General features: G+C 43.8%; 2 protein-coding genes across 2 annotated transcripts; both read right to left on the bottom strand.

Annotated features, from left to right (window-relative positions):
- Positions 1-2,420: 2,420 nt before the first annotated feature.
- Positions 2,421-9,417, bottom strand: LOC308162409 (interferon-induced GTP-binding protein Mx1-like; the record flags this gene model as incomplete). Its single annotated transcript, XM_080536565.1, has 8 exons — positions 2,421-2,645; positions 3,960-4,151; positions 5,657-5,779; positions 5,920-5,998; positions 6,530-6,728; positions 6,861-6,999; positions 7,076-7,230; positions 9,327-9,417. The coding sequence occupies 8 exons, from the start codon at positions 9,415-9,417 to the stop codon at positions 2,421-2,423; spliced, it is 1,203 nt and encodes a 400-aa protein (XP_080392691.1).
- A 1,902-nt stretch (positions 9,418-11,319) lies between these two features.
- LOC308162408 (claudin-18-like) lies at positions 11,320-13,534 on the bottom strand (the record flags this gene model as incomplete). Its single annotated transcript, XM_080536564.1, has 4 exons — positions 11,320-11,470; positions 11,668-11,778; positions 13,147-13,285; positions 13,372-13,534. The coding sequence occupies 4 exons, from the start codon at positions 13,532-13,534 to the stop codon at positions 11,320-11,322; spliced, it is 564 nt and encodes a 187-aa protein (XP_080392690.1).
- Between the last annotated feature and the right edge of the window lie 813 nt (positions 13,535-14,347).

Below are 14,347 nucleotides of genomic sequence, written 5' to 3'. Positions count from 1 at the left end.
GTATATGGGACAAAATAGGGTGCGATCGATTCTCTTGGGCTAGTCTGGCCGTAATACAGCACCTGAGTGCCAGAGGGGTGCAGATGGTACTTTCAATATGGAACCACGGGGGGACTCTCTCTGGAGGCAGAGTCCAGTGTGCCATGTGCCTGAGAGTGAAAGCATAATGGTAATATAACAGGTTAGGAACACCAAGACCTCCTCGGTCTACAGGCCTCTGCAGTTTCCGCAGGCTCATTCTAGGACGTTTGTTGTTCCATAAGAATTTATTACAAATTTGATCAAATTGTTTAAAATAGTGTAGTGGGATTCGGACTGGGAGAGTTTGTAACAGGTAGTTAAATTTAGGAACACAGGTCATCTTAATTATATTTACTTTGCCCCACATGGAGAGAAATAGTGGAGACCACCGCTCTACATCTGCCCGCAGTTTATCCAATAGGGGAACAAAGTTTATTTTAACTAAGTCAGCCAGTAAGGGGGGGAATGTTAGGCCAAGATATCTAATGCCTTTCTTAGGCCAAGAAAAGGTGCCTGCTTGAAAGAGGGATTTGGGACAATATGGCGAGAGAGGAAGAGCCTCAGACTTTGTCCAGTTCACTTTATAACCTGAAATAGATGAAAACTTGTCAATGATTCTAAATAGGGAGGAAAGAGAGCGTTCTGGATCTGAGACAAATAAAAGAATGTCATCCGCATATAGCATCAGTTTATGACATCTATCACCGATTTGAATACCTGGAAACGTGGGTTCTCTCCGGATAGCCATTGCTAACGGTTCGAGAGCAACAGCGAAGAGCAGGGGGGAGAGGGGGTCCCCCTGTCTCGTACCCCTACCCAGCTCAAAGGGAGATGACATAATGCCATTGGTAAGCACTGATGCCGTAGGGTTAGTATATATAAGATTAATCCACTCTATAAACTTCTTGCTGAAACCAAAGCATTCCAGGGCGGAGAGCAAGTATTGCCACTCCACCCTGTCGAACGCCTTCTCAGCGTCCAACGAGATGGCGGCCATGGGAGAGGCATTGTCACGAGTGGCCCACATAATATCAACAAATCTCCTAACATTGTCTGCAGAGGAACGGGAGCGTATAAAACCAACCTGGTCGGGGTGAATCAGAGAGTTTATCACCTTGTCAAGGCGGTTAGCCAGAATTTTTGATAATATCTTACTATCGCAGGAGGTTAAACTGATAGGTCTAAAATTCTTACAATCTAAAGGGTCCTTCCCTTCCTTCAAAATAAGGGTAATAATGGCCTCCGATAGAGTAGGAGGGAGTTTTCCCTTTTCCAGGGCTTCATTATAGGTGTTTAGTAGTAATGGAGCAAGTTCTTTGGAGTAGGCCTTGTAGAACTCGGCCGTGAAGCCATCTACACCTGGCGCTTTACTTGAAGGTAGGTGCTTAATAACGTCAACTATCTCCTCAATAGTAATATGTGAGTCAAGACTCTCGAGCTGGTCCTCAGATAACGACGGAAGATTGAGAGTTGATAAAAAAGAAGTGATGTCTGTTTTGTTCACCTTTGACTCAGAGGTGTATAGGTTTACATAGAAGTCTCGGAATGCACCATTTATTTCTTTGGGGTCATAAAGAAGATGCCCATCACTCCCCCTAATGGCTGGAATAGTGCTCCGTGCTTCTCTTTGTTTAATATATCTGGCGAGTAGTCTACCGGCCTTATCTCCCTCCTCAAAATATTTTTGTCTAGCCCGAAAGAGACAGAATTCAGCCTTTTTGGTCATAATTGAATTAAATTCAAATTTTAGTTTAGTCAACCTGGTAAGATTGACAGATGATGTATTTTTTTTAAACTCTGACTCTGCGACTTTGATCTGTTTCTCTAGTTCCTGTAGTTTAGCATAGTGTTCCTTCTTTTTAAACGAAGAATGTTGAATTATATGAGGTTGCATTATGACATTTATTCCATCATCTACAGCAGGACGTGTTTAGTCACATCGCAGGGCTCAGTGGTGTCTGTCTTGCTTTGTCTTTTAAGAAAACAACATTGCAAAATAAAAATGCTTTTTGACCCATCTCCAGAATGAGCAAGAGGTAGGCTAAAATAAATGTAATAAAACTGACCAGATATAAGAGCCTCGTTGATCTCAGTGTGCATTAAAGAGCAAGTGATTGTTTAACCCTAACCCTTGGTCCCAGGACACCAGCTAAACCATATAGTACATTAATAAAATAACAAAACATGTATTTACAACTTGCATACAAATAAAGTAAGATAAACACAAATACTCAGCATTTCTCTATTACTACTTCAAGCACTCTCAAGATGACAAGCAAACTCTGCATGTCAGGCCGCTGTCTACTCTAGAACTGTCTACTCTAGAACTGTCTACTCTAGAACTGTCTACTCCAGAACTCAGGCCACTGTCTACTCTAGAACTCAGGCCACGGTCTACTCTAGAACTCCACCAGATAGATGCGTGCTTGCATCAGGCGTTTGAGACGACTCTGCAGTTTCGCCCTCTTGCTGCCAATGTCACTGTCCTCCATCAGCAGCTGCTCCATGTTGTCATTGTCCTGTATCATATGTAGCATCTCCCTCTGCAGCTGAGAAGCCGACTCCTGCAGGACCAGGTAGCGGATCACCATGGGGACCTGATCCGCCAGACGCTGGCTGGCAATCTGGTGAAGACCAGAAATAAACATGACTAAATGGCAGCAGGGGCAGAGACTAAGAACTTCCTCTCACACCATCACACATATGTTACGGTACATGTGGGAAAACTAGGGTTAGGGTTATGTGCTAGGGTGCTAGGGTTAAGGTTAGGGGCAGAGTTAAGGTTAGGGTTAGACATGCCAGCATGTACCAAGTCGACGTAGCACCTAACCCTAACCCTAGTTTTCCCACATGTACCGTCTTCCCACATGTACCGTAACATATACACAAACATGCATGCATGCATACACACATACAGACCAACACACAAAGGACACACACACACACTTGTGCAGTGCATGTGTGAGTTTAGAAGAGGAACATGTTGGGCCCCTAGGGAGCCATGTGAGCTTGAGAGGGTCACATCAAACTACTGATTGACACTTACTTGATAATAGGACTTGAGGTGCAGCAGCATCTCCTGCAGAGAGGCCTGGTTGTCCCTGTAGTATACAGGACTCCTCCCTGTAGGGAAGCAGCTCATTTGAATATATGAAAAGGTGTATTGATGTTACGGTACATGTGGTAAAACTAGGGTTAGGGTTAGGTGCTAGGGTGCTACGCTTAAGGTTAGGGTTAGGGTTAGGGATAGGGATAGGATTAGGGTTAGGGTTAGACATGCCAGCATGTACCAAATCGACGTAGCACCTAACCCTAACCCTAGTTTTCCCACATGTACCGTATTCCCACATGTACCGTAACATTGATACCAGACAAAGATATACCTGTAGTACGCAAACTTGGCATTTCCAGTGTAGCATGTGTATCATCAGTATTGCTACTGTACTTGTGTTATCTGTGCTCTCTTATAACACAACAACAAAGGCATACTAACCAAGGTGCACAGACAATGTCTATTATCTGACTGACTTTTTGTTGACCAGAATGTCTGCATAGAGATTAGCATTGGGGGTATGTGACTTTGCCTGTGGTATATGGATGCCGTATGTACATAACTATGTAAATATTTAAATACTGCCGTATGTACATAACTATGTAAATATTTAAATACTTGTGTTAATAAAAAAAAACACAAGTAAAAACACATTGATGCTCTCTGACTTTGGCCCTAGTGGGATTCAGAGATCATCCTCACCACTCTTTAAGACAGCCGGGGCTTTTTCCACAGCTAGTACGCTGTTTCCCCTGCTGGTCCCTCGGCTTCTGCATACAGCAGAGAAGTGATTTCGCTTTCCACAGGAATAGCATGTTACTCCATATGAAGGGCATTTTTCCCTATTTCTTTCGTGTTTTCCTCCACAGAATTTGCAGCATTGTACGAAGTTCTGTGTCACTGCATTGCGTATGTCCTCTTCCTCTTTCTCATTCTCCTGCTCCTCCCTCTTCCTTTTACCCAGGCTGTGGCTGTAAGTGCTGTCCTGGGTGTACACTATCAGCTCCATCTTGAACTGGGTCCTCAGCATAGACTCGGCTGTAATGTCATTCTCCAGCTTAATAGCTTCGATCTTGGTCTAGAGGAGAAGCAGGCGTTCATCTTACAACAAATGGTGGTGCAAAATAATATACGCCAACTGGTGATGGACGACTGTATGGCAATATACATTAAACAATTTTATACCTTAGCTGTTTTCAGGAGGTGAGGAAATCCGGTGAAACTGGTCCGAGCCAGCCGTATGAATTCCTTTCTCATAGCATCTAGAGAAGTATCAAAAGAAAACACTTGGACTTTTGCCAAACAACAAGACAGAACAAGAACCAGATCCAAGTGTGCTGATACTATTCTGACTTACTTGTTTTCTCTAACAGTTTTTTTTTTTTTGTGGGGCAGTCCCACTCATATTTTTCATTTTATTGGACAGGCACAGTGAAGACAGACAGGAAAGTAAGGAGAAGAAGGGAGAGAGGTCATGTCAGCAGGGCATGGGCCAGATTCTAACCCATGCCGACATGGGCATATGTGTGCACTGTAGACCGCGGTGCTAGACCACTGGACCACCCCAGGCCACGTAACAGTTGTTTTTAATACTTTAATCCCAACAGGCACTCTTGCAGCTCACTGAGAGCTCTGCAGCGGTCCTGATTGATTGAAAACCTTTATTGTCCCCAATGGGGAAATTTTGTTGTCAAACAGCTCAGTTAGGGCAGAAAACATTCAGTACAGAAAACAGAAAAACATTCAATAAAAAACATAAAACAGTGCAGGCTCAATAAGTAAAAAGTTCCAAAAGTTCCATAGGCTTTCTTCCCATATTTCCCATTCCTTTATATTCTTAATAAACACATACCTGATATGTCCTTAAGCTTCTTGACCGCTGGTTCTTCCAGGTCTTTCATCTGGTCCTTCACCATAAACTCAAATGTCTCGTAGTTGGTAAACCCTGGAAGCTCTCTCCCGCGATACATGTCCTCATAGTCAGCCACCTCTCTCTCAATCTTCTTGTTAACTGCAATATCAAATCTCTTAAAACATTATTTTGATGTATACTCAATTGATCAAGTTCATGAGCAACTACGTATGCAACATGCAAAATGGCAAAAAAATACATTTATATTTCAAATCAAGGTGTCAGCATTGGAAGTACAAGTTCTTCATTTTAGGATTTTCTTTTTTACATTGTGGGAAAAATATTTACATTTAGATACGGTACCCACAGGTCACTCCAGAGGAGTCCAGATGGACCTTACACTTCCCAAACTCTTTTCTGAGCGTGGAGAAGTTGAACCTTTCTCCACTCTGCAGCTCATCCCCAGTGGTCATGCTGATAGCCCCCCCCCCCCATTTTAGAATCTTAGATGTTGTCAGATCCCATAAGAAAGGAGGTGGAATCGCCTCCTTTTTCAGAGACAGTTTTAACTGCAAACAGGCATCCTTCTGAGAATTCTTATCATTTGAATATCTTTCAGTTGTTTTTAAATGTTCCACTCAAATTCTTTTTTTCGACAGTGTTGTGCAGCACGAACCGCATACTAGTCGCACAAGTGACACAGAAGCATGTAGAGGCCTTAATGGACGTACATCGACCAGGAAGTAGAGCCTCTCTGCTGCGTCAGAGGGAGGTCCAGTGCTGCATCTCTCCAGTTCCATGCGTGTCTGCGCCAGCTTAGCTTCAATCTGTTCCTCCAGACGAGGAAGGGATTTCTAGAGAGCAAAACACACGAGACATGAAGAACCCTAACCCTTAAAAACTGTTACTTACAGTCTGAAGATGTTCATGGCCACAGAGGGTCAGCAACAACTTGGAATATAGAGCAGTGAAATATAATGAAAGATGAATTCACCTCAATATGGTGCACCAGTTCCAGGGTTAGTTTCTCCGCCAGTTTAGGGATGGTTGCATGGCCTTCATCATAAAGTGTACTGTAGAATAAGAATAAACCCAACAAACAGCTTAAATCCCAGCTTATAAATTACTTATAAAGAGCTTAAACACACTTAAATAAGTGTTCACATTTTGTTTTTTAAATGTGGGGCAGTGAGTTTGTTTTGGTGAGCGTGTTGGTTGTTATTGAACCGTTGATGATTCTGTCACAGGAGCCAAAGCTATTTGGTTGTGAAGTCTGACGTCAAACGTGACGTTTAGCAATTTCCGGGTCCAAACCAGTGTACTAAAGAGTACCAGTGTACTAAAGCGGTAGAATAACAGTTCAATCGTTTTTTAGACTGGGATCTATTCATACAACAAGGGACACAGCACTTTCCAGTTTTTCCCATGTTGTCAGCGTCTTTGAGCCTCGGAAAAGCGCTATAGAAATATAATTTATTATTATTATTACTGCGGCATTGCGAAGAGAGCGCCTCAACCAACTTTGGACCCGGAAATATACCAGAATAGACTGCGCCTTTAAGGTAAAATAAGGGCTATTTGAAAATATATGTAAATGGTCTGACCTGAGATGTGCGTGTTCTTTGAAGAAGGCCTTCTCCCTCTCTGTAGCCTCTGTCAGTGAGACCTGCTCAATGATCTCCTGCTGGCCCCTGCACTTGACTATCATGTAGCCTTTAGTCAGGGGGATGACCTCATTATGAACAATCTCAAGCACGGTCTCCTCCGTGCCTTTGTCAACCAGGTCAGGCTTGGTCAGGATGCCTGTGCAATGATAAACACACACACACACACACACACACACACACACACACAGTTATGTCATCATGATTCATAAAGATCCAGCCTCCTTTCTAATAATCAAATGTGCGCTGCAGAACAAGAATGTTTATTTACCTAAAGTCCTTTCCCCCTCTGGGTCCACCTCCTGTGCCATCTTCAAAGCCTCTGTGGTTGCTATGTCAATGTTGCATGGCACAACTACCAAGCTGATTGTTTCTTGCCTTGTGATGAACTTCCGTATCAGTCTCTTGATCTGGAAATGTAGATGTACATTGTCAAAACTGCCTTTTGTTTTCACAATCTTTAGTGAGGGAGGACCGTGCTTTTACCTGCTCCCCGATGTTCTCAGGTTGACCCTTGACAGCCACCCTGGCGATGCCTGGCAGGTCTATGAGTGTGAGGTCTGGCACATCAGGGGATGCTATCTCCAAGCTGATGAGGTCATCACTGATCCCCACTCCCACACCAGCCATCTCATCCTGGGCTGGAGGAGGGAAGGCACAAGAGTACAGGGGCGCTTAGGTGGCGTAGTGGATTAAGCGCTGACCATGTACCGTATGGAGGGTGTATCATGCCGTATTTAAATACAATACACACATCGGAATGCAATACACACATCGGAATGCAATACACGTGTAACACTAAATACAATGAATGAATGAATGAATGAATGAATGAATGGACTTTATTGTCATTGCTACAGTACAGGTACCAAACAACGAAATTTAGGAGGGGTGGCTCCCCTGGTGTTAGGAAAGGGGGAAAAAAACACTTAAAAAAAAAAATCACAAGAAGGGAAGGAGCTGGTTTACATAAATAAAGGCTATGTACACTATCCACTGTACTATACTGTACAGATAGACGACTGGGGTTGTCATATTGCACAATACTATTGTTTCACGTTATTTAAAGTGTCGCAGTTTGCAGGCTTGAAATGTACATATTTGTGCCTCAGCACTACACCTGATTTTTTCAGTCCAGCAGCTGCCATACAATCCGTCCAGACTGTCCAGGGCCCAGAACTTAGGTCTTTGCTGTGTTCAGGGCCTGGACGGCCCTGTGGTAGAAGCTGTTCTTCAGTCTGTTTGTCCTTGCGGCCATGGTCCTGAACCGCCTTTTCGAGGACAGCCGGGTAAAGTGTTCGTACCCAGGGTGGGTTGGGTCCCTGGAGATCTTGGAGGCCTTCCTGAGACAGCGTGTGTTGTACAGCTCTTCCAGAGAGGGGAGGGGGGCGCCGGTGATCTTCTGGGCTGTTCTCACGACTCTCCGTAGCGCATTTCTCTCCGCGGTTGTGCAGCTGGAGAACCAGTTGCAGATGCCGTAGGTGAGGATGCTCTCCACTGCGCCGCGGTAGAAGGTCACCAGTATCTCCTGCTTGCTGTGTTCCTTCCTGAGGACTCTCAGGATGTATAGCCGCTGTTGTGCCTTCTTGATGGTGGCTTTTGTGTTGTCCTTCCAGGTCAGGTCATCCTGCATGTGCACCCCCAGGAATCGGGGGGTCTCCACGCTCTCTCCGTCGATGAGCAGGGGCTGGATCTCGGACTTTTTCCTCCTGAAGTCTACGATGATTTCCTATATATAAATAAAATAAAATAAAAAAGCAATAGAAAAGAAATGGCCAAATCAGGGAGGTATTTTACATGTGTGTTTTTTTTTTTACAGTTTAGCTCCGACCAGTGCCACCTGCAGAAGTTTTCGGATGACTCCTCTATCGTCGGTTAAATCACAGACGACAGGGATGAGGAGTACAGGGCCCTGGTGGAGAGCTTTGTGCAGTGGTGCGACACCAACTACCTTTTGCTTAACACCAGCAAAACAAAGGAGTTGGTGGTGGATTTTAGGAGGAAGAGAAGGACCCCAGCCCCCATCACCATCAAGGGGGTGGAAGTCGAGAGGGTGGACTCCTACAGGTACCTGGGAGTACAAATTAATAACAAACTGGACTGGACTGACAACACCGAGGCTCTTCTCAGGAAAGGGCAGAGCAGACTGTTTTTCCTGAGAAGGCTGAGGTCTTTCGGTGTCTGCAACAAGCTGCTGCAAATGTTTTATCAGTCGGTGGTTGCCAGCGTTCTGTTCTTCGCCGTGGCCTGCTGGGGTGGAAACATCTGTGCCAGGGATGCTGCGAAGCTAAACAAACTGGTGAAGAAGGCCAGCTCTGTGGTGGGGACCGGGCTGGACAGCCTAGAGGTGGTGGCAGAACAGAGGATGGGGAAAAAACTGGCGGCCATGCTGGCCAATCCCTCCCACCCGATGTACTGCGAGCTGGCGGGGATGAGGAGCAAGTTCAGCCACAGATTTGTTCTCCCCCGTCAAAGTACAAAAAGATTTGGACAGTCCTTTGTTCCAGCTGCACTCCGACTCTACAACCAGGCCCTGCAGGGTGGGGGAGACCTGGAGCTGGAACTTTTGGAACTTTTTACTTATTGAGCCTGCACTGTTTTATGTATTTTATTGAATGTTTTCTGTTTTCTGTATTGAATGTTTTCTGCCCTAACTGAGCTGTTTGACAACAAAATTTCCCCATTGGGGACAATAAAGGTTTTCAATCAATCAATCAAGTGTATATACAGCACTCACCTTTTCTCACTGTTTCGCAGTCTTCTGGACGACTGTAGCTGTGGGGACCGTTGAAGCAGGTCCGTACGTTGTAGCAGTCACAGACACTCATCCTGATGTCGCAACCCCACTTCCAGGGACACTGGGGGTCATTCCTGGAGTCCGTCAACGGCCCTGGTAACTCTAGTAGACAGAGAACACAGACAGGATGAGTTTAGTGGAATACGATGAAGGGAGAGAGGAAAAAGAGGGCAAGAGAAATGCTTTATTCTAAGGTCTGCCTCTAAACGTTAACTTTGTTCAACATTTATCCAACCATTTATCACCTGAAGCCTTATAAATCAATAACAATAGATCTGATGAACTTGCTCACTAATTCAAGGGTTAACAAATGATGTATCAATGTTTCTAACAGTGGCGGGCGGTGCATTTCACACCTAGGCCTTCAGTGATGTCCTACACAGTCCTACCTGAATTATTCCACCTCTTAATACCATCATTATGACACGCCATGGCTCTAGAAACTAGACATTTAGACAGAAACGCAGTATCAACCGGGCGTTGCAATTGTTATTATAGCGGCACCTTGTCTGGGTGTATTAAATTCATTGCATGAAAACGAAAGCATCAGTTATTTCCCAAACTTTGCTTATCGGTCTGTCGATCTCGATAGGGGAACCGTATCGAGTCCATTCAAGGCTGGTTATCTTCCTCATGTTCATACGGTCACAGGGGTGTTTCTTCGTTTTCGAAGATAGCACCCCGGGAAGTGATTAAAAGATCGCATTGAAGCCCCACTTACTCACACAGCTGAGCCAGTGCGCAACACCACACACATATCTACGGACCCCAGGGTCGCTCCGTATATCTACATCTCTTTCAGAAAAAATAAAATGCTTTGTACTCACCAAAACAACTGATTATTTGAACACAAAATCCATCCTCCTCTCTTTCCTCAAGAAGACTTCAATGTCTCTGTTGTACAGTTGATCAGTTCCACCAATAAGTCCTTTTCTACATGGCTAGCGTCGCTAACATCGGGGTTGGCCGTTCTCTTCTGATTATGTCTAGCTTTTCTTGGAAGTTTCTTCTTGAAAATGGCATTGTTATAATATCTGCCACCAAATCTACCTCTTCTCCTCCTTTAGCCATTGCAGCTGCTTGTCGAACAACAGCTTACATCTACACAAATTAGCTCGATCAAGTTCAGTTTGCTAGCTCTGTCTCCCAATAGTGTGTATCCAATCAAAAGACGTGCAGGTGCTGATCAGGTGCTCCGCCATCCAGCAGGCGCCTTCGTCGGATTTGCTCGCCAACTCGACATCTGACTACCGTACGCCACAGTTCTTTTCTCGTTCACTTTAAATTACAATCTGTACTCGCGCCACTGTTGAATCTGCAGGCGGGCAGACTTCTTGGTACCCTGGCAACACATTATGGCTGAAATTATATGATTGGATAAAAGCTAAAGGCCAGCCCTCCAAATGGCTGGAAGCAGCGCAACCAAGAGGAAAGCTATGAAATGAAGAGAATAGACTGAGGGAATAATTGAATACATCTTTGTTGAAAAAAAATATAAAAATTAAATTAATATTCTGATGATGTTTAGGCCAGCAGAGAAGGCCTTGCTGGCCCTAACGGCCCAACACTGGAATCAGGTGAATATAATTCCAGGGTTGAACTATATATTCTGAAGTAACACCATGCCTTATAAAGTATCCGACTGCGGTGGCTGTTGTGTCTGGTGATAAAAACCATGGGTTCCTCTAAACAGTTGTCCAAGGATGCCAGAATCAAGATAGTTTCAAACTACCCTAACCCTAAACATAACCCTAACCCTAAATAAATGGAACAAGTCAAGGCAAGATCTGGAAGACCAAGAAAAATGTCAGATAGAATGGCCCGAGATCTGGTGAGGAATGCTCAGAAGAACCCACACATCACTGCAAAAGAGCTGCAGGGGTCTAGGGGTGCCCAAATGTTTGCACCCCACTGTACATGCTATTCAGGGACTTTACACATAGTCAAATCTCTGGTTGGATCGTCTTCCGTCCGCACTCTGGGCCTTGTACGAATCATTATAGGTATTCCTGGTTTGTGGCTTGTTGTCAGCTTTGTACATGTGTGTGTTGTGGGAGGCAGCTCTGTAGGCCATCCCATCATATCTGAAGAATATTTAAAAAAAAAAATACAATCATTCAACGTGTTCAAGAATAACACACATAACATAAATAACACCATCTATCGTAAGCCAAATCTCACGATGTAGTGTATATGAAATAACTGTCCAGAGAATGTCATTTTGTTGAGGTAAGCATGGTCGAAGCAAAATTGCCTATTTTGGTGATTAAGTGGCACTTACTGGTTCTTCTCTGGAACCATTCCCCGGCAGGCTACACACAACAGTATCCCTCCAATAAACATCACAGCCCCGCCTATCCAACCCACGAAGAGGGCAGGGCCAAATGTGTACCTGGAAAATGTAGGAGATGCAGAAAATTACAGTTTTTCCCAATTGCTAAAACACAAAAGCCAATTCTCTAAACCAAATGACCAGTTCTCTAAACACATTTAATAAAACTAGCTCCCAATTGCCAGAACCATAAACACATTTCACATGAAGACACAATTCACAAAACACAATCCTCCTTTTCTCATAAGTCTAAACACATTTTGTCTTGCTAAAACACAAGTTGCAAAAAACTCTGCTCAAATTCTCAAATTAAAGCTCATGTTATGCAAAATGCTTGCCACTGTCAGCAAAATTTGAACACAATGAACACACCTAGCTTCATTCATTAAACATAACGACTCAAAATGTAAGACACTTGTTGCAAATGATTGTGGTGTGTGTGGTATAGTTCCATAAATAAATAAAAAAAACATCACACCCTGAACATTGTTTTCAGTGAGTATTGTTGTGTGTAATGGATCCTCTGTAGTGTTTGCATTGAGTTGTGATACAGTACAGTAGTGTACATGTTACGGTACATGTGGGAATACATGTACCGTGTATGTGGTATAGTTCCATAAATAAATAAATAAACATCACACCCTGAACATTGTTTTCAGTGAGTATTGTTGTGTGTAATGGATCCTCTGTAGTGTTTGCATTGAGTTGTGATACAGTACATTAGTGTACATGTTACGGTACATGTGGGAATACAGTACATGTGGGAAAACTAGGGTTAGGGTTAGGTGCTAGGGTGCTAGGGTTAAGGTTAGGGTTAGGATTAGGGGTAGGGTTAGGGTTAGGGTTAAGGTTAGGGTTAGACATGCCAGCATGTACCAAGTCACCCTAGCACCTAACCCTAACCCTAGTTTTCCCACATGTACCGTATTCCCACATGTACCGTAACATACATACTGTATTTTCTGTAGATTTAAATATTGTTCATATGAGACACACAAATCTATGAATGCCCAATACTCTACAGTGATATATTCTGAGAACAGATACTGTAAGGTTTCTAAAAATGTGCTTTGGCAGTTGTGAAAAAAAAGAACATTCTCACACACTGAACATTGTGTTTTCAGTTGTTTTGTTGTAGTCTGTAATGATGCAAATAGTGTTTACATTTTTGCAGGCTTTGAGCAGCTGTTTTGGTGTGAAAGTTTGAGTTTTGAAGAGAGAAGGTGTGGTTTTGCTTATGTAGCTTTAGAAAAGTGTGTTGTGTTTAGAGTTTTGGGAAAATGGAGGGAAGTTTTGTGAAATGTGTTTTAGCAATTGAGAAAAACTGTAACATAAGAAACATTTATTTGCAAATCGGCATCATGACCTTAGAATCGGTAACTCAGCTTATGTACAAAGTGCGTCCATTCTGTTTCACATTATGTTTACCAAGGAGTGAGAGGTCCCCCCATTCCACCGAACCCCCCTCCCCCCAATCCCTCAAGTCCACCAGATGAGTATGTGGTGAAACGAAAGCTTTGCACAACTAAGTTGGCAAAGACGGACACCCCGGCAATCCCACAGATACCTGAAAGGAAATGTTATGTTTTGTTAGAAATTGATGCAAAAGATTTGGGTTGCCAGATATTACCATTTACAAAAACATCAATGCACCTGCTAGAAGACACATGACCCCAGATGCCAGAGTCATAGTGGCCTTGATATTGTCCTCCATGCTCCCAATTTTCATGCACTTCAGTGCAAAAATGGCAATCAGACAGCCGATTGCTCCCAGAATAATTCCCACGATCATCAAAGCTCGCACAGCTTGAAGCATAGCTAAGGGACAAACAAAATCATGGTTTAAGATGGCAGCTTTTTTTTTACTTTGACACTTGCAACATAGATATACATGCCCTGCGTAAGTAATGGGAGAGTGAAGCATTTCTTTCTTCTTTAGGCTCTCCACTTGGATCTGAAATTCAAACAATTACTATGAGGTTAATTAAGAAATAACATTTTTTTAATGCATAGTCCCTTTATTTCAGGGTACCCAAAAGAGAGGGGACAATAGGCTTGACATGTGTTACTAGTTTCAGGTGTGTTTCATCACATAATTTGTGCAGTTATAAGAGAGCTTTCGAGTCTGCTACTGGTGTCTGCTACTGGTGTCAACATGAGGACCAAAGAGACGTCAATGCCTTCATTGTAACATTCTTCAGGGAAGCCATTATGAGGCTGAAGTCAGAAACAGCCAAAACCATAAATCTACCAAAATCAACAGTGTGGAACATCATTAAAAGGAATTAAAGCACTGGTGAGCTCCGAAATTGAAACGGCCTGGTAGGGCCAAGGAAGACTTCCACAGTGGATGACCGGAGAATGCTAACCATGATTAAGAGGGGACAGCCCTTCCCTACTTGCAAGGATTGGTCAGCCCACAATCCAGTGCCCCGATCACTCCGCTCTTCCACCTCGACTGTCCGCCCGGCACTGCTGGCTCTACGTGGATGCAGCAGTCGTGCTACCCGTCACAACTTTTCACTGTCCTGGCGCCCCGCTGTCCTGGCGCCCCGCTGGTGGAACGAGCTGCAAGGACTGCAAGTCACTACCTATCTTCCAGCATCGATTGAAGACCCATCTCTTTATC

This window comes from Nansenia antarctica (assembly GCF_963989245.1).
Source record: "Nansenia antarctica genome assembly, chromosome: 7".
NCBI classification, from domain to species: Eukaryota; Metazoa; Chordata; class Actinopteri; order Argentiniformes; family Microstomatidae; genus Nansenia; species Nansenia antarctica.
The sequence above is the reverse complement of the archived record's forward strand: the minus strand, read 5'-3'. Positions and strand labels throughout refer to the sequence as shown.